Here is a 19,617-nt window from a genome sequence, read left to right as displayed (position 1 = left end):
CAAAATAGAGAAGTACTGTTTGGAGAATAACATAACTTTCAAGATTTTGCTTATTGTTGAGAGTGCTCTCAGACATCCTTCTTTTATTGGTGATCTTCATCCCAATATTAGAGCTGTGTTTCTCCTTCCAAACACCACCTCTTTGATCCATCCAGTGGATCAAGGAGTTATAGCAGCTTTTAAGGCCTACTACCTGGGGAGGACCTTTGCCCAGGCTATTGTTGCAACTGAGAGGACACTGAGACAATTCTGGAAGGATTACAACATTTATGACTGCATCAAGAACCTTGCTTGGGCTTGGGAGGATGTCACCCAGGAGTGTCTGAATGGCATCTAGAAGAAGACACTCAAGAAGTTCGTCCATGACTTCAAAGGATTTTCCAAGGATCAGGAGGTAGCAAAAATCAACAAGGCTGTGGTTGAGATGGCAAACAACTTTAACTTGAGTGTGAATGTGAATGACACTGAGGAGCTCATGGAGGTGTTTCCCGAGGAATTGACTAATGAGGAATTGTTGGAACTGAAACAGGAATGCGTAGCTTAAGAAGAGGCAAGAGAAAAGGAAACTGCAGGAGAAGAAAAAGAACACCGAAGAAAATTCACAGTGAAGAGTTTAGCTTTTGCAGACCTCAACAGGCTCCTTAAAAAGCTAGAAAACATGGATGCCAGCACCGAAAAGTTTTCATTAATAGAAAGGAATGTTCATGGTGCATTATCTGCTTACAAACAAATCTGTGATGAAAAAAAGAAACAAACCAAGCAAACCACCATGGACCTATTTCTGAAAAGAGTGACACCTCCTCAAGAAGAACCTCAGGCACGTCCTTCAAGAGGTATTCCAGAAGACGGCATTGTTATCATAGGAGATGGCAGCTCCACGCGTGTTATTGCCCCCGAAGACCTTCCAGTGGGACAAGATGTGGAGGTGGAAGACAGTGATGTTGATGACGCTGACCCTGTGTAGGCCTAGACTAATGTGTGTGTTTGCATCTTAGTTTTTAACCAAAAAGTTAAAAAGTAAAAAAACAATAAAAAATTTTAAAAATAGAAAAAAAAGCTTATAGAATCAGGATATAAAGAAAGAAAATATTTTCGTACAGCTCTACAATGTGTTTGTGTTTTAAGTTAATAGTATTATAACAAAAGAGTCAAAAAGTTTAAAAAAATTAAGAAGTTTATAAAGTAAAAAGTTACAGTAAGCTAAGGTTAATTTATTATTGAAAAAAGAATTATTTTTTTATTAATTTAGTGTAGCCTAAGCGTACAGTGTTTATAAAGTCTACAGTGGTGTACAGTGATGTCCTAGACCTTCACATTCACTCACCACTAACTTACTGACTCAGAGCAATTCCAGTCCTGCAAGTTCCATTCATGGTAAATGCCCTATACAAGTGTACCATTTTTTATCTTTTATACCGTATTTTTACTGTACGTTTTCTATGTTTAGATAGGTTTAGATACACAAATACTATTGTGTTACAATTGCCTACAGTATTCAGTACAGTAACATGCTGTGCAGGTTTGTAGCCCAGGAGCAATGGAGTATACCATATAGCCTACATGTATAGTAGGCTGTACCATCTAGGTGTGTAGTAGGCTGTATCATCTATGATGCACAATGACAAACTTGCCTAATAAGGCATTTCTCAGAACATTACACAATGCATGACTGTATACGCAAAGACACAAAGGTTTATTTAATGTGTATGTGGGAGCAGCTTTATGTTGTGGATAAAGAATGAGTTTGGGTTCCAATTTTGGTTCCAGCACTTGCCCAGAAACCATGGGCAAGTTCCTCTGACTTAGACATTCAGTTTCTCCTTGTGTAGAATGGAAACAACTGTTATCAAGGATTGTTTTGTGGATGAAATGACAAACATAAAGGAACCGTGGTATTCTTGAGTCTTCCAATCCTTATGTCAATGTCTCTTGTATCATTTTGATTGTCTTAAGCTCTTTTTCTAATAGATTCCTTAGGAAGGGATCATATGAACAATACAACCAGAGATTTTTCATATTCATAACAGTTTGTCTAATAAGATTTTATCCTTAAAGATCAGTTTGGCTGAATATAAATCTTTGGCTTACATTTCCTTTCTTTGAATGTCTTTAATATGTAACTTTATTATGTTCTGGCATAAAGCATAATTGTCAGAAAGTTCTGATGACAACCTTATTTTCTTTTCCTTATAACTGAGTCTTTTTGCTTGGATACTCAAAGGATATCTTTCTTTTTCCTTAAAGTCCAATAGTTTTCTTAAAATATATTTTTGGTATCAGGTTTATTTTTCTAGTATTTAGTGTATTTGGGTTTTTTTCTTTTAAAAGACTTTTGTTTTAGAGTAGTTTTGGGTTCACAGCAAAATTGAGCAGAAAGTACAGAGAATTTCCATATACCCTCTCCTCCCACACATGCATAGCCTCCCCAACCATGAACAACCCCCCCGCCCCCCCCACACCCCAGGTGGTACGTTTGTTACAGTTGACAAACCAACGTTGACATATTATTATCACCCAAAACCCATAGTTTAGATTAGAGTTCACTCTTGGTGATATATTTTTACCTATTTATCCCTTGCTTCCCCCAGACTCCTAGCAACCACTGACCTTTATACTGTCTCCATAGTTTTGCCTTTTCCAGAATGTCATACAGTTGGAATCATACAGTATGTAGCCTTTTCAGACTGGCTTCTTTCACTTAGTAATGTGTATTTAAGGTTACCCCATGTCTTTTCATGGCTGGATAGCTCATTTCTTTTTAGTGCTGAAGAATGTTACGTTGTTTGGATATAATACAGTTTGTTTATATAGGTATTCATCTGTTAAAGGACATCTTGGTTGATTCCAAGTTTGGTCAATTACAAATAAAACTGCTGTCAACATCTGTGTGGGGTTTTTTGTGTGGCCATAGGTTTTCAGTTCATTTGAATAAATACCAAGGAGTATGATTGCTAGATTGTATGGTAAGTATGTTTAGTTTTATAAGAAACTGCCAAACTATATAACAAAGTGGCTGTACCATTTTGTGCTGCCATCAGAGATGAATGACAGTTCCTGTTGCTCCACATCCTCAGCAGCATTTGATATTGTCAGTGTTTTGGATTTTAGCCATCATAATAGATGTGTAGTGGTATCACATTGTTTAAATTTACAGTTCCCTAACAGCATATGATGTGGAGCATCTTTTCATATGCTTATTTGCCATCTGTGTATCTTTGGTGAGGTGTCTGTTCAGATCTTTTGCCCGTGTTTAATTGGGTTGTTTGCTTGGTGAGTTTTAAGAATTCTTTGTATATTTTGGTTAACAATCCTTTTTGTGTTTATGTCTTTTGCGAATAATTTCTCCCAATCTGTGGCTTGTCTTCTCATTCCCTTGACACTGTCTTTCTGTCACTGTTTTTCATTTTAATGGAAAAGTTTTTAATTTTAATGAAATCGAGCTTATTAATTCTCTCTCTCACTAATCGTGCTGTTGGTGTTGTATCTGAAAAAATCCTTGCCAAACCCAAGGTCATCTGGATTTTCTGCTATGTTGTCTTCTAGGAGTTTTATAGTTTTGCATTTTACATTTAGGTCTGTGATTGATTTTGAGTGTGAACTGTGTAAAGTCTGTGTCTAGATAAGTTTTTTTTTTGCCTATGCGTGTCCAGTTGTTCTGGCAGCAATTGTTGAAAAGACTATCCTTTCTTCTTTGAATTGCCTTTGCTCTTTTGTTAAAGATCAGTTGACTATATATGTGTGAGTCTGTTTCTGGGCTCTCTGTTCTGTTCCATTGATCTATTTCCTATTCTTTCACCGGTACCATGCTATCTTGATTACTGTAGCTTTTAGTAAGTCTTGAAGTTAGTTAGTGTTATTCCTTCAACTTTGTTCTTCAATATTCTGTTGGCTATTCTGGGTCTTTTGCCTCTCCACATAAACTTTAGAATCAGTTTGTCAATATCCACAAAATAACTTGCTGGGATTATGGTTGGGATTGGGTGGAATCCATAGATCAAGTTGGGAAGAATTGACATCTTGACAATATTGAGTCTTCCTATCCATGAACATGGATAATCTCTCCATTTACTTAGTCCTTCTTTGATCTTTTTCGTCAGGGTTTTGTAGTTTTCCTCATTGTGGTGTGTTTTTTTAGTATGTGGTTTCCAGTCTCCACCCCTCTCCCCCCCCGCCCCCAATTTTAGGAAAGTTTTCTTGAGTTATAGTTTTCTGTTTTGTTCCTTAAGTCTACTTCAGGGACTTCTACTGTGTGCATTTTGGATCTTTTTTGCCTTTCTTCTGTATCTGTCACTTTCTCTTGAATCCTTTTTGTCACTTTTTTCTTTAATTAAATATTTTTCTCCTGCTCACCCTCCCTATTTCTTAAGACATTGTATGTTTGGTTTATATGATCTTGTGTTTAATCTAGAATCTTTATTTCTAAGATTTTTTCTTTTTTTTTCTGGTTTTTCCTGAGCTCTATCAACTGCCTCATTCCTGATTATTTCCTCATTGTAATTTATATTGTTCTCTTCTTATTTCATGTAATTAATTTTTCTAGTTAATTTTTCAATAGTAGGTTATAATTTTAATTTGTTTTGTGGGTTTTTGTTATCTATAGCAGTGGTTCTCAATCAAGGGTAATTTTGCCATTATCTGGAGACATTTTTGGTTGTCACCAGGGAAGGATACTACAGATGTCTAGTGGGTAGAGGCCAGAGAAGCTGATAAATCTTCTACAATGCATACTGTAACAAGTGCTCCCCAAAACAAAGAATTTTCTGACCTAATAGTGCCCAAGTTGGGAAACTCGAGTCAGTAGGGATATTATTCTATTACTTCTATTTTTTCTTTTAATAACTTTGTACAGAATTCAATGATGATCCTATTATGTTAATTATTTGCATGTGAAATTAGATTTGCTAAACTTTTAGGAGGGAAGAATTAGTCAAAATATCTTTTCTAACTTCATAGCTTAGAGCTTCCTCTTCTGTTACTTTGATGAAGTGTTTAAAAATTACAGCCTAGTAGTTTTTAAGCTCTTCTGGCTCTGGTCCTTTCCCTCACTTTTCTCTTTCCTTTGTTTCTATTATCCCTGCACAAGTCAATTTAGATTCTCCTTCCAACAATTTCTCCTCAAAGTAGGTCTTTCTTCTAGAAGGAAACTTCAGTCGGTTAGTTTTGAGAATTCTTAGGGTCCAGACTGTCCTAACCCTTTCCGACTTTTCCATCGATACCTTCCATTTACTTGCAAATTGGAATGTGTAAAAATCGTTCCCATTTCAGCTGCTATTCTTAAATCAGCCCATCACGCTTGCTTGGGAATACCTGCTGGCTATTTTGGGGTTCTCCTGATCCGGGGTCTGTCAGGTGCCCTCTTGTTTCTCTCTGCTTTCTTTTTCACAGATGCTGTTACTACCTGTGTCTGGAGGCTATCAGTGATTTTTTCCCCCATTCACATGTATTTTGGGGTTTGTGAGGATATCTTGTCACCTGGATTTGGTTTAGATGTTGTTCACGGGTATTTGATTTTGCTATCTTGATTTTGTCTGTTTTGTGGAGGTATTCAGGGAGGTTGTTAAAAAAAACTATGTTCTTTGCTATCTTCTCAGAATTTCTCTATTTGTCTTGATTTATTTATTTATTTTTTTGTGAGGAGATCAGCCCTGTGCTAACATCTGCCAATCCTCCTCTTTTTTTTTTGCTGAGGAAGACTGGCCCTGGGCTAACATCCATGCTCATCTTCCTCCACTTTATATGGGACGCTGCCACAGCATGGCTTGCCAAGCGGTGCGTCGGTGTGCGCCCAGAATCTGAACCGGCAAACCCCAGGCCACCGCAGTGGAATGCGCGCACTTAACCGCTTGCGCCACCGGGCTGGCCCCTCTATTTGTCTTTAAATATTTAATCCATCCATGATGTCGTAAAAATTTTTCTCGCATTTGACTGTCGTAAAAATTTTTCTCGCATTTGACTGTTTTTCCCTTCTAAACATGTAACATCTACACTCACTGCCAAGGAAAGTAATTTGTGAGAGATGTTTGCCTATAATTTTCGGTTTTTTGTAAGATGCTTATGGTGTTTTGATATCAAGGTTCTGCTGACCTTATAAAACAAGTTGGGAGATATTCCCTTTTTTCCTATTTTCTGGAAAACTTTGTGAAAGATTAGTACTATTTTTTCCTTCAGAATTTGGAAGAATTTACATCTGAACTTGGAGTTTTCTCTGTGGGAAGATTTGGATTACAGATTATATTTATGCTGTAATTCTCACTGAATTTTTGGATTATTTACAAGTATTTTACATTCAGTTTCCTAACATTTGGGTTTTTTTCTAGTTATCTTTCTGTTATTGCTTTCTAGTTTAATTGTGCTGTCACAGAACATCATACTGGGGCATGATTTCAGACCTTTGAAATTTTTGAGACTTGCTTTATCGCCCAATTTATAGTCTGTTTTGGTCAATATTTCATATGCACTTTGAATGTGTATTTCACAGTTATTGAGTGTAATTGTGTGTATGTATATTCTGTGTTGCATTTTTTAATTATGATGTTCAAATCTTCTGTAATTTTACTGATTATTTTTATCTGCTTATTGTATCAGCTACTGAGAAGAGAGTTAAAATCTCTATTTGTGGATTTGTCATCTTTTCTTTTTAATTCTATCAATTTTTGCTATTTATATTTTGAAGCTAAATTATTTAGTGCAGAGCAATTTAGATTGTTGCATTGATCATTTAGATTGTTGCATTGGATTGTTTAGGTTGTTGCATTGACGGTTTTATACAACTTCCTATTGCGTTGACCCTTTATTATTATATATCTCTTGATATCTCTAGTCACATTACTTCCTTTAAGGTCTACTTTATCTCATATTATTTAGCTACACCAGCAAGCATTCTGTTGGTTAACGTTTCCTTGGTGTGTCTTTTGCTTTCAATTTCTCTGACTTCTTATATTTAAATGTGTCTCTTACCTCAAATCCAGCTCGACCATCTTTGTCTTTTAATCTGAGTGTTTATTTATATATAATGTAATTACTGATATGGTTTGATGTTTAGTCTCTGTACAGTCCTGCTGTATGCTTTTTATTTGTCCCATCTGTTCTTTGTTTATTCTTTTATTTCTTTCATTCTTTTCATTCCTCCTTTTGGAATATCAAGTATTTCATTTTTCTCTTCTATTTGTTTTTAAATATATGTTTTTTATTTACTCTTTTGTTGTGGTCCTAGAGGCTGTAATTTGCATCCTTGTTTAATTCTACCATAATGCTCATTTAAATCTACCTTAATTTAGTATTTATATCCCTTCTCAAACCATACATGGTGCTTTTAACAATATTACTTCCTTTATCCCCTTCTATCCTTTCATACTATTCTTCTTATATATTTTATTTCCATATGTCTTATACAGTTCATAAGCCATTATTATGCTAAGCAGTCAATATTCATTTACTTTTACCTGCGGTTTATTCTTTACAATGTTCTTTATTCCTTCCTGAAGTTACATACTTACATTTGATATCTTTTTCCCTTAGTCTGAAGAACTTCCTTTAGTATTTCCTGTAGTGCAGATCCGCTCTTTATAAATTCTCTCAGCTTTTGTTTGTTTGAAAAGATCTTTGTTTCACCTCTAGTTTAAAGGAATATTTTCACCGTGTATTAAAATCTAGGTAGGTGGGGTTTAGGGGGAGTTGTTTTGTTTTGTTTGTGCTTTATTTCGTTTGTTTTTTGCACTTTAAAAGTGTCTACGTATTCTTGTGGCATCCGTAATTATATGTCAGTTATATGTCTTATTTTTCTTCCTTTGAAAGCAGTATGTAGTTCTCTTCAAACTGCTTTAATGGTTTCTCTTTGGTGTTTAGCAGTTTTACCATGATATGCCTAGATATAATTTCCTTTGTCTTTAACGTGCTTTGAGTTTTCCCAGTTTCTTAGACCTAAAGGTTGGTATCTTTTTTTCAATTTGGGGAAAATTATTAGATCTTCCTATACTGCGTCTGCCCCATTATTTCTCTGTTCCTCTTTCTGGACTCCAGTTACACATGTGTTAGACCCTTTGAATTTGTCACATGTGTCTTGTATGCTCTAGTCTGCTTATTTACATTTTTTCCTTTTTACTTCAGTATGGATATTTCTATTGATCCCTCTATCATTTCACTAATCCTGTCTTCTGCTATCTCTAACCTGTGTTAAAGAATCCCATGAGCTCATAATATCAGGTATTGTGTTTTCCAGTTCTAGAATGTCCACCTAATATTCTTTTATAGATTCCAATTTTCTGTTGAAAATATCTGTAGATTTATCCATTTGGCCCATCTCTTCCTCTGTTTTCTTGTGCATATTAATCAAAATTATTTAAAAATCCTTGCCTGATAAATTTCATATCTGAGTTATCTATATCTATTTCTATTTTTATCTATATCTGTTCTGTTTCTGTTTCTTTTTTTCTTGGTCTTCAGTCATTTTTTTCTGTTTCTTTTTTTTTTAATAACCCATGCTTTGTAACAGAGGTCAATAAACTTTTTCTATAAATTACGAGAGTGTAAATATTCTAGGCTTTGTGAGCCCATGTTATCCATATTTTTATTCTTTTAAAATTTTTGTACAGCCCTTTAAAAGTGTAAAAACTGTTCTTAGCTTGTAGGCTATACAAAAGCAGGGCACAAGTTATAATTTTTGTACCCGAGTTTTACAATATTCAATTGGATGTTAGACGTTGTGGTTGAAAAATTTAATAGCCTCTAGATAATGTTATCTTTCTTCAAAGAAAATTGTTTTCTTCTTAAAACTAAACAATGCTAGCATATTACCTTGATACTATTGAGGTTTGTATTAGACTTTGTTAGGTTCCATTTGTTTGTACTTCTAGTTTTTAACTTATTCCAACATGTAGCCCTCATTCCTATGTCTTGATCTTTCTGAGATCTCAACTAAAAGTTTATGATGTTACGAAGTTCCCTCCACGTTCGTGGGACTTGGTCTCTGTACTTTCTCCTGAACACCACCCAGCTGCTCATATCTTTGCTCAGCCTTTTATCCTCCTAGCTGCTGTTTTATGCTGGTTTTCTTGGAGTGTTGCTTTATGAATGCATAGTTAGCCAAAAATAGAGAGGATTTGTTGTTGTCATTGTTGTTGTTAGGGGACTTTTACATAGATTTGAGAGTTCTTTTCAGTAGTTTACTTCTCTCTACAATTTTGTCCTTGAAGTCTGTGTCACTTTGTTAGCCTCAGACTTCTCAACCCAGTAAAACTATTGCTTTCTGCTTGTAATCTATTACCCTGTGCTAATATTTAGGCAATGCCCTCGGGGAAAAAGCTGGGATGAAGTGAAGCTCGTCTCATGTATTTGCCTTCTCTCGATTGTAGTCCATTAGGCCTTGCCTGCATCAGTTATTCTCCAATGATTCCAAACAGTTTTTTAAATGTATTTTTTGTCCATAATTTATACTTATTTTTAGTGGGAGATTAATCCAATATGAGTACATTATCATGACCGGGAACAAAAGCCCCTCCACTACATTGTTTTTTAAAACTAACTTTTTTTTTCATGGCTATAATAGTATGTTTTCATTGTAAAACATTTACAAAATACCAAAAACTATGCTAGAAAATTGAAATTACCCATAACCCTGCTACCTAGAAATTATGTTTGTTTTTTACATAAATTTTATTTTTATTTAAAAATTTAGTTTTTCTGTTATAAAAGTTATCTACGCACATAATTTGTTTTTATTTATTTATTTACTTTTTGGAGAGGAAGATTAGCCCTGGTCTGACATCTGTTGCCAATCCTCCTTTTTTTGCTGAGGAAGATTGGCCCTGAGCCAACATCCGTGCCCATCTTCCTGCACTTTGTATGTGGGACACCACCACAGTATGGCTTGATAAGCTGTGCATAGGTCCCCACCTGGGATCCCAACCTGCGAACCCCGGGCCACAGAAGCGGAGCGTGCAGACTTAACCACTGCCACCAAGCCAGCCTCTCTATGCACATAATTTAAAAGGCCAGGTAGCCTTGGCAGTCTTTTACCAAAACAGCAGTCCCTAGACCTCATTCCCCACCTTATTTTCTGCTTCCCAAAGTCAACCACTTTCAGCTCTTATGACTATTTCTTTTCTTATTTATCAACATAATTATAAATCAGATACCTATACTCTTACTTCTTGATTTTTAAAAAATGTTTTTTTACTTATTTTAGTTTTAGGTGTTATCTGTGGGCTTCCTACTTTGGAAGATAAGGATTTAGCTGCCTTTCTCCCATCCATTTTTTTTTCCCTCTGATCTCACCATATACATCTATACTTCCCATCCCCACATCCTCCAAATGTAGTTATAATTTTGGTTAAATCCATATACAGTTTTGGTATTGTTATGACCATATATATTCTAATCAAAGCTAAGATATACAGTACCATGTCAACTTTTCTTTCCTGCACAATCTTTCATTTTCCCTTTATTGAATCAATAATTATTTATTTTTTTCTTTGTTTTCCACATACTTATTTCTAGTTTGTTGTCAAACTCTCTCCTAGATATGGTTATCTGTTCTCAGAGCATTTAAATACATTAGAGGGCCAGCCCAGTGGCGCAAGCAGTTAAGTGCGCGCGCTCCACTGTGGCGGCCCGGGGTTCACTGGTTCGGATCCCAGGCACGCACCAATGCACCACTTGTCAAGCCATGCTGTGGCGGCGTCCCATGTGAAGTGGAGGAAGATGGACATGGATGTTAGCCCAGGGCCAGTCTTCCTCAGCAAAAAGAGGAGGATTGGCAGATGTTAGCTCAGGGCCGATCGTCCTCACAAAAATAATACATACATACATACATACATACATTAGGTGTTCTATTAGTATAATTTTCTTTCAAGCATTTCTTTAGAATCCTGTCTGAACTGCTCCAAGCCAGAAAAGTTTTTCCTTTGGCCTGCTGTAAAGATATGTCATCCTAACCTTTCCCTTAACCTGTTCTGATGTTAGATCTCTTATTGCCTGGAGTCCATGGCTTCCTTTTTCTTGATATATTCCCACATTTTACTGGCATCTCTGGGGCTTGATGTGTATGTGTGTCCATGTGTGGCAGAAATTGCTACTGTCCTGCAGTTTCCAATTTTCCCTTCTTCCTTTTTAATAGACTCGCCCCATGCCTGCCATGGGTTTGAGTTGGCACATGGCTGCCTAGGCAGAGACTACATTTCTCAGTTTCCTTTTGCAGCTGGATGTGGCCATGTGAATAGGCTTTTAATTTTTTTCCCAACTTTATTGAGTTATGATTGACAAAAAAAAAAAACAAAAAACAAAACCTGTATATATTTAAGGTGTACAACATGGGGTTTTGATGTAAGTATACCTTGTGTAGTGTTGACCACAATCCAGCCAGTTACCATATCCATCGCCTTACATAGTTACCATTTTCTCTGTGTGTGTGCGTGTGTGGTGAGAACACTTGAGATTTACTCTCTTAGCAAATTTCAAGTATACTATATGTTATTATTAATTATAGTCCACCATGCTGTACGTTAGATCTCTAGGACTTATTGTTCTTATAACCGAAGGTTTGTACCCTTTACCAATATCTCCCTATTTCCGCCACTTCCCAGCCCCTGGCAACCACCATTCTACTCTCTGTTTCTCTGAGTTCAACTTTTTTAGATTCCATGTATACATTATATTATGCAATGTTTGTCTTTCTATGTCTGGCTTATTTCACTTAGCATAATATCCTCCAAAGATTTCCTTCCTTCTTAAGGCAGAATAATATTCTATTGTATATATATATATACCACATTTTCTTTATAATCCGTCCGTTGGTGGACACTTAGATTGTTTCCATGTCTTGACTACTGTGAATAATGCTGCAATGAACATGGGAGCGCAGATATCTCTTCAATATACTGATTTCATTTCCTTTGGATATATACCCAAAAGTGTGGTTGCTGGATCATATGGTACTTCTCTTTTCAATTTTTTGAGAAACTTCCATACTGTTTTGCGTAATAACTGTACTAATTTACATTCCCACCAACAGTGCACAAGGATTCCCGTTTCTCCACATCCTCACTAGTATTTTTCTCTTGTCTTTTTGATAATATTAACAAGAGTGAGATGATCTTTCATTGTGGTTTTGATTTGCATTTCCCTGATAATTAGTGTTGTTGAGCACCTTCTCATATACCTTTTGGTCATTTGTATGTCTTCTTTGGAGAAATGTCTGTTCAGTTCCTTTGCCCATATTTAAATTGCTATCATTAATTAATAATAGCAAATTCATTTTAATTTGCTTTTGTTTTTTTGCTATTGAATTGTGTGAGTTCTTATATATTTTGGATATTAACCCCTTATCAGATATATGGTTTGCAAATATTTTCTCCTGTTCAATAGGTTGCCTTTTCATTTTGTTGATGTTTCCTTTGCTGTGCCAGAAGCATTTTAGTTTGATGTAGTTCCACATGTTTATTTTTGCTTTTGTTACTTGTGCCTTTGGTGTCATATCCAAAAATTCCTTGCCAAGATGTGTCTGTTCAAGTGTCTTCCCCATTTTTCCATTGCGTTGATTTTCTTGTGGTTTCTGGGAGTGTTTGTTGTATTCTGGATAGAAGCCCTTTGTTAGTTTATTCATTATCAGATTGGGAATTCTCTTCTAGTCTTGTTTTATGAAGAGTCATTGCATTTTATGAAACACTTTTTCTGAGTCAATTGAGATGATTGTATGATTTTTCTGCCTTATCATATATGGCAAATAGCATTGATTGGTTTTCAAATATTAAACAGGCTTTGTCAGTATTATCATTTTTTGTTGTTGTTGCCAGTCTTATAAGTTATGTATTTCATTGATTTCATTTATGATTTTCTGATTGTGAGTGAATTTTGTCTTGTCATTTTTTTTTGGCCATTTTGGCTTGGTTTTCTGTAAATTGTATTATATTCTTTGCCCTAAAAATATTGCATTGCCAATCTTTTTCTTGTGGATTTTTGATCTGGTATGAATAACCTTTATCTAGTTTATCATCACAGTTTCTTTCCACAGTTTTTTTCCACATTCTGCTATTTCACTTATTTTTATGCTATTTTTGGCCATGCAGCTTTTTTAAAATTTTCATGCAAGTTTGTCTTTTTTCTTTATGTCTTCTGAATTTCCTTTATTGGGTGGAAAGTTTTCCCAAATCCTTAGATTAGATAAATATAAATAGGCAGATAACAGACACATGTATGCGTGCGTGCACTTGTGCACGCGTGCACACACACATGCACATATACAAAGTCTTTAGTCTAAGTGGAATTCTAAAATATTTTTCTTGGTTATTTTTAGACCATTATTAATTAAAACGAATATTAAGTTCATTTTATGTAATTGGGTATTGTGATTAGAATTGTATTAAATTTATATATTGATTTTTGGAATATTATGCTATTAAATTCAAGATTTTAAGTATGTCTTTTGTTTGCACCAATCTTGTTTTGTGTTTGTCAGTAACATTTTGTTTTCTTCTTTTAATTTCTAAAACTTTCTTTGGTAAATTTATTGTCATATAATGTGTATATTTTTGTCTTTATTATGAATGACATATTCTTTCCATTTCCCTAAGTTGTTATTTCTAGTTAAAATAAAGCTGTAAAATAAAGCTTTTTGTCTATCTATGTAAAATTTTATATCCAGACTCCTTACTGAATATTTTATTAAATTTATTACGTTTTTTCCTTTGACATCTTCTTTCCAAATGTGCAGGTTATATCATCAGTATAAGAAATAGTTTTTTTCAATATTATTCTGATGATTCTTTTTTCTTCTTACTGCATTTGTTAGACTCTCCAAAGCAATCTTTAATAATAATGGTGCTATCTGGCATCCTTGTTCCTGATTTTAATAGACATGATTTTATAGCAGAATGGTAAGGCTGAATGAGCAAAAACACAGCTGTGACCTCTACCACAATCAGTTTGTTGATGAGGCTTGGTGAAGGGAAGATATTCCAAAACATGAGCAGCACTATACTTTTATTCCCTGTTGACTAAGAATAAGTAAGAGGGAAAACAACTTATAAATACCTGTACACAACTTTTTTCCCTAAGGAAATTGACTGAAATAGGGGCAGTTCCTGCTAACCCAGTGTTATATATTGTAGGAGAGCAGGCAACACAAAGGGCTTATTTGACTTCAGTGATAATGAATGGAAATCAAGACCAGTGAGCCAAGGATCTCTGTTTTTCTCCAACCATTTCAGCCATGTGTGTGCACACATAGTAGGCAGAAAATTGAATTTGTGTCGGGTTGGGATTTTGGCATGTGAGTACAATGAGTTGAGGATGTATGCAAGAGAATGATTATAATGATAGACTTTAGATGGACTTTGGGGTGATGGGGAGAGAAAATGTGGTAGGATCAATGCGTTGTAGGTACTGATGGGGTAACATTTTTTAGAGTTGGGATAGCAGAGGGAGATAAGTGGAAAAATAAGATATTAGAAGGTGGAATATTTAACATTGAACATTTTGAGGAGCTGTAGTTAATGGCAAGGTCTCCCAGATATGACCATTGGAGTGACTGAGGTGGGGTGAAGATAAGATCATTGGAGAGGAACTGAGAAGCCCACATACTGGAAAAATTATTGATGTACATATATAAATCAGCTAAATTAGTTAAGACAGAATTAGTGTTGTGGAGATCTCCTGACAGTGAGCTAAAAAGTAACATCTTTGAGGACTGAATGGGAGTGACCTGGAGGTCGTGTAGATAACTGCAATAAGTTGTTCTGAGGTAAATCCATTCTCTCCTGGCATCAATTAAAAGTATAGAGAGTTTCTGAGCAATTCATTTATTAATTTCTGATATATAACAGAGCTTAACCAGTAATTTCCTGTTGTAAAAATGCAGTTTTTGACCTTTGCTCTAAACACTGTTATAGATAAAGTTCAAGTCATTTTGAAAAGAGAGCATGATTTTTTCATTTTTTGTTGTTTCAGAGATTTCTCCTGAAGGGGAGAAGTACAAACCCTTAATTACTGGAGAAGAAAAAGTAAAATGTATTTCACTTGAGATGAAACCGTCAGCTACTGTTGATTCTTCTGTTGAGACAGACAGTCCAAAGTTTAGTGAGGCATTTCCACAGACGTCACTGAAACCAGAAGGAAATTTGGATGGTATGTTTTAATGAGTCAAAATGAGCTGTATTTGGTTTAATTAAACTTTAATTTCTTCTTTATAAACAAATCATCAAAATATGTCTATATGTTTGGATGATTCATCTCAAGTTAGGTTCACTGTTTTTATACTTCTAGTAATAAGTCTGGTTTTTTTTATTGCTGCATAACAAATCATCCCACAACTGAGTGTTAAAATAGCAACCATTTTATTATATCTCATGATTTTGTGCATCGGGAATTGACATACATCCCTTGTGTGTCAAGACAAGGCTTGGCTAATGTGAGTTTTCTAATCCATGTGCTTTTGTCTTTGGGCTCACTTGCTGATATTCCACTGGCAGCCAGGCTGGTCGGATGGGTCCAGGATGGCTTAACTGTTGTCTTGGCAGGTACAGGTAGAAGGCTGGGCTACGCCAGACTCCTCTCCCTCTTCATGCAGTCTCCAGGCCTTTCTATACGCTCCTTCCAACAAAGTAGTATGACTTCTTGTGTGGCAGCCCAGGGCACACAGATACCTAGGTAAAAGCTGCTTGTACTCTTAAAAGCTAGTCTCAGAACTGGCACAATATTACTTCCGCTATACTTCATTGGTCAAAGCAGTCACAGGCCAGCCTGGAGTCAGAGGGAGGCAAAACAGATCCCACCTCTCAAAGGTAAGAGTGTTACAGAATTTGCAGGCATCCTTAATCTGCCATAATCTGCTGTTTGACCAAAAATTACTTACGTTCCCCCCCATGCAAAATACACTTACCCTTTCTCAAAGCCTCATCTTATTATGACATTGGCACAAAGTCTAAAGATGTTGTTATCAGAGTCAGTCCTGTGTACGGATGAGTTTCCTTTGAGTATAGTTACTCTCAATCTGAAGACCTAGAAGTAAAAAAGAAAGTTACTTGCCTTCTATATACCTAACATACAATGGTGAAACAGAGACTCCTTTGCAAAAACAAGGAAAACGGGAAGCACATAGCAATCATTGGTCCATAGAAATTCTGAAATCCAGCCAGGGGTAGCATTGACAGCCTGCTTCCCTTGTACCAAAAGTTGGGGTCCTCAAAGGCTCTTCTCTTCTGAACTGTATCTTTTCCTTTCAATCCAAGCTGGTGGTGCTTCTGCAAGTAGAATTTTCTTAATTTGGGATTTTGTATGACTGTTACTGATATTCACTACATTTGACAAAAACTACTCTTTTTTTTTGAGGCCATTCTCGGCCTTGAGTTTCCTATGAGGATGCTGTGAGACGGTGCACTTGAGATTCTTAGCAATCCTTTTGTCGAGCAAAGAGAGTCTGTGAGGCATGCCTTTAAATCTTTCTGTGCCATAACAGAAAGTCTTCTGATCACACACTTGACTTCATCTTTGCCCTGAGACCACACTTGACTGCCCTAAATTTAGTGTTTATTTTGAGGCCATGTCTTCCTCTGATAAGCTTTTGTTGCCTAGAAGGCATTATCTTGGACTGTCTGTTTTAAATTCTCCCCATAAGTAAACATTTCTTTCTTCAATTAATCTCTCTCTTGTACTTTATCAGAGGCTACTAGAAGAAGCTAGCTGGCACTTCCAGTGTTCTCCTTAGATAGCTCCTTAGCTAGATCATTGAATCTATTAGGTACATTTTCTATTGTCTTTGTTATCACAGATACCAGATTTTCTGCCACTATATAACAAAAATTTCATTTTCTCCAGGCTCCAGTAACTTTTTTTCACTGGCTAGTATCTCACCAACAGTGTCCTTGAAGCCCTTTCAACTTCTGCCTGCTGCCCAGTCCCAAAACCAGGGCACACGCTTTTAGGCTTTTCTTATGTCAGCACCTCATTTTCAGATATGAAATTCTGTTATAGTTATCTATTGCTGCAAAACAAATTACTCCCAAAACTTAGTGGCTTAAAATAACTATTTTATTTTATCTCACACTTTTGTGGATTAAGAATTGAGAAGGTTCTTCTCCTCTATGTGGCATCAACTTGTATCACTCCGTGGTATTCAGCTGTCAGCTGGGCTTATCTGGAGTGTACAAAATTATGTCACTCCCATGCATGGTGACTTGGCAGGGCTCAGCTAGGTCCGTCCAGCTGGGTACTTCTCCTTCATTTTAGTCTCAGGGTCTTGCCATGTAGTCTTTCCAAGATAGTTAAACTTTTTTCATGGTGGCTTAGGTTTCCAGATTCCAAGGTAGAAGCTGCCTGTTCTCTTAAAGGCTAGACCTGGAACTGGCATAGCAACATTTAACCTGTGCTCAGTTGGTCAAGGCAATCACAATGCCAGCCCAAATTCAAAGGGAGTGGAAACAGAGCCCCCCTCTAGATGAGAGGAACATCAGAGACCTTTCTATATGTGTGACCATCTTTAATTCACCACAGTAACTTAAATAGTCTTATTCATTAGAATCATAGTTAGTAGGTATCTCATGCCTTTTCTTTAAAAAAAACAACCGTATTAGGCATATGATAGAGGCTGTATAGCCTAGTACAAGAGTTGGCAACTTTTTCTACAAAGAGCCACATAGTAAATATTTTAGACTTTTCGGGCAATACAGTCACAAATCTAGTTTGTAGGATGAATCATGTTGACATGGCTTAAGGTGCTAGAGAACAATTATTCATTAAAAAATAAATAAAAAAGAATCCCCCCTGCCCCAAGTGCTTACCTTGTATAGAGTGACAACAAAAATCGTTTGAATAAAAGATAAAAACTTTAAGGATTGGTACAATATCAATTATCGTTCTAAATAGGACAGCTAATTGGAAACATTTAATATAGAGAAGGAAAGATTATCTGGATTTCATGAAAAAAGAGGGGCGATGGTAGCTTAAACAAGATGATAATCTGAATTGGAGAGGAAAAAGAGAAGTTTACAAATGAAGAAAGAAACTCGCTTCTCATCACTATTGACTTTCAGAAAATATCTGCCAGGTATAAAATAAGCGACCACCAGTAAACAGAGGTAGTACCCTGATCATTAATTATTTGAGGGTTTAGGAAAATAGATTTAGTGCACTCCAATTATGTTCTCAATATCATTGTAGAAGTACAGGTTAATAGGATTTTGTTTTCTTTTTTGGTTGTTGAAAGGTGGATTGCAGTGATCAAACTTTCTGTCAGTTACTAATCAATGATATGACAATCTATTCTCCTTCCGTATGTCTGGCCACAGATATCATTTTTTAGACTAGTTTTTATACCTTCTTTAAAGCGATTTATGTATTACTGAAATTTTACTGAAGAGAAAATTTCATATAATAATGAAAAATGCAGATTGTACACTATTTCTTTTGAGTATTTTGATTACAGTGAAAATGCAAAAGGAAAAGTCTACCATTTTAGAAATAACTGAACTAGAGAGTTAACACAGTAACAGGGTTAAAGATCGATAGATAAAATATTTAATTTTTTCTGTTATAATTAATCTATTACCCTAAAACTATGTTATGATAATTTATAGAAAATTTGTTCAGTTTCTGTAAACGAATTTTGCTTTGAGACATGTTTTTTGTTATGTTTTTGCTTTTCAGAACCTGATGACTTGGAAACAGAAGTTCTACAAGAGCCAAGTGGAGTAAACAAAGATGGTAGCTTGCCATGCACTATCATCGACGTGTGGATTAGTGAGATAAAAGAAACAAAGGAAATGGAGTATGTTACCTCTTTTTTCTTACATTTCAAAACCTGGGTCTCTTTTTATAATACCTTTTTAAGATATATTATAATAACCTAATATTGCATTCAATCCTATTATTATATTACCTTATAAAAAATTTAATTTTTGAATAGATATTACATTCATAGGGTTCAAAAATCAACAAGTATATAAAGAGAGAAAATATGAAACCTCCTATTTTCCTTATAGCCTTGCCAACCTTGTATCATCAAATTTTTGATTTTTACCAATCTGATAGATAAAACATAAGATCTCAGTTTGGGGTCTTAGTTAATCTCTCTCTTATTTTTGGTAAAGTTGAGCACATCTTTTCAAATGTTTAAGTTTTATTTGTATTTCTTTTTCTGTAAGTTCTCTGTTTAAATCTTTGACCCATTTTTAAAATTTAGTTGTTGGTCTTTTATAAATTAGTAAGAACTCTTTAAATATTAGACATATTTGCCCTGATTATTATGTAAATTGCAACTATTTTTTCCCTCTTGGTTATTTATGTTTCATTTTTTTGCCATGCAGAAGTGTTATTTTTTTTAAGTTGTCATGTTTATCTGAATTTGAATAATTATTCAGAGAAACTTTGTTCTTTCTAAGGTTATCAAAGAATTTTTCAATCTTCTAGTACTTTTACATAGGCACTTTTACATTTAAGCCTTTGATCTATTTGGAATTTAACTTGGTGTGTGGATTCAGTTTTTCTTCCAGATGGCTACCCAGTAGTTCCAATTTCATTTATTAAAAAATCTGTCTTTCTTAGACAGATTTAAAATGCCACTTTTGGTATGTACTGAATTTTCCTAATTATGTGAGTCCATTCTTGTACTTTTTTTTCCTGTTCCATTGG

At 35.3% G+C, this 19,617-nt stretch overlaps 1 protein-coding gene across 13 annotated transcripts in view; it reads left to right on the top strand.

Annotated features, from left to right (window-relative positions):
• Positions 1-19,617, top strand: part of NEK1 (NIMA related kinase 1) — a 181,319-nt gene that overhangs the window by 134,815 nt on the left and 26,887 nt on the right. For all 13 annotated transcript variants that reach the window (XM_058550334.1, XM_058550340.1, XM_058550339.1 and 10 more), the window contains 2 exons: positions 14,941-15,117; positions 18,634-18,754. In XM_058550334.1, the coding sequence (XP_058406317.1) occupies positions 14,941-15,117; positions 18,634-18,754 (298 nt within the window). The remainder of the gene's footprint in view (positions 1-14,940; positions 15,118-18,633; positions 18,755-19,617) is intronic.

This window comes from Diceros bicornis, chromosome 11 (assembly GCF_020826845.1).
Source record: "Diceros bicornis minor isolate mBicDic1 chromosome 11, mDicBic1.mat.cur, whole genome shotgun sequence".
Taxonomy (NCBI): Eukaryota; Metazoa; Chordata; class Mammalia; order Perissodactyla; family Rhinocerotidae; genus Diceros; species Diceros bicornis.
Note: the sequence above shows the minus strand (reverse complement) of the source record. Positions and strands in the feature narration are given on the sequence as shown.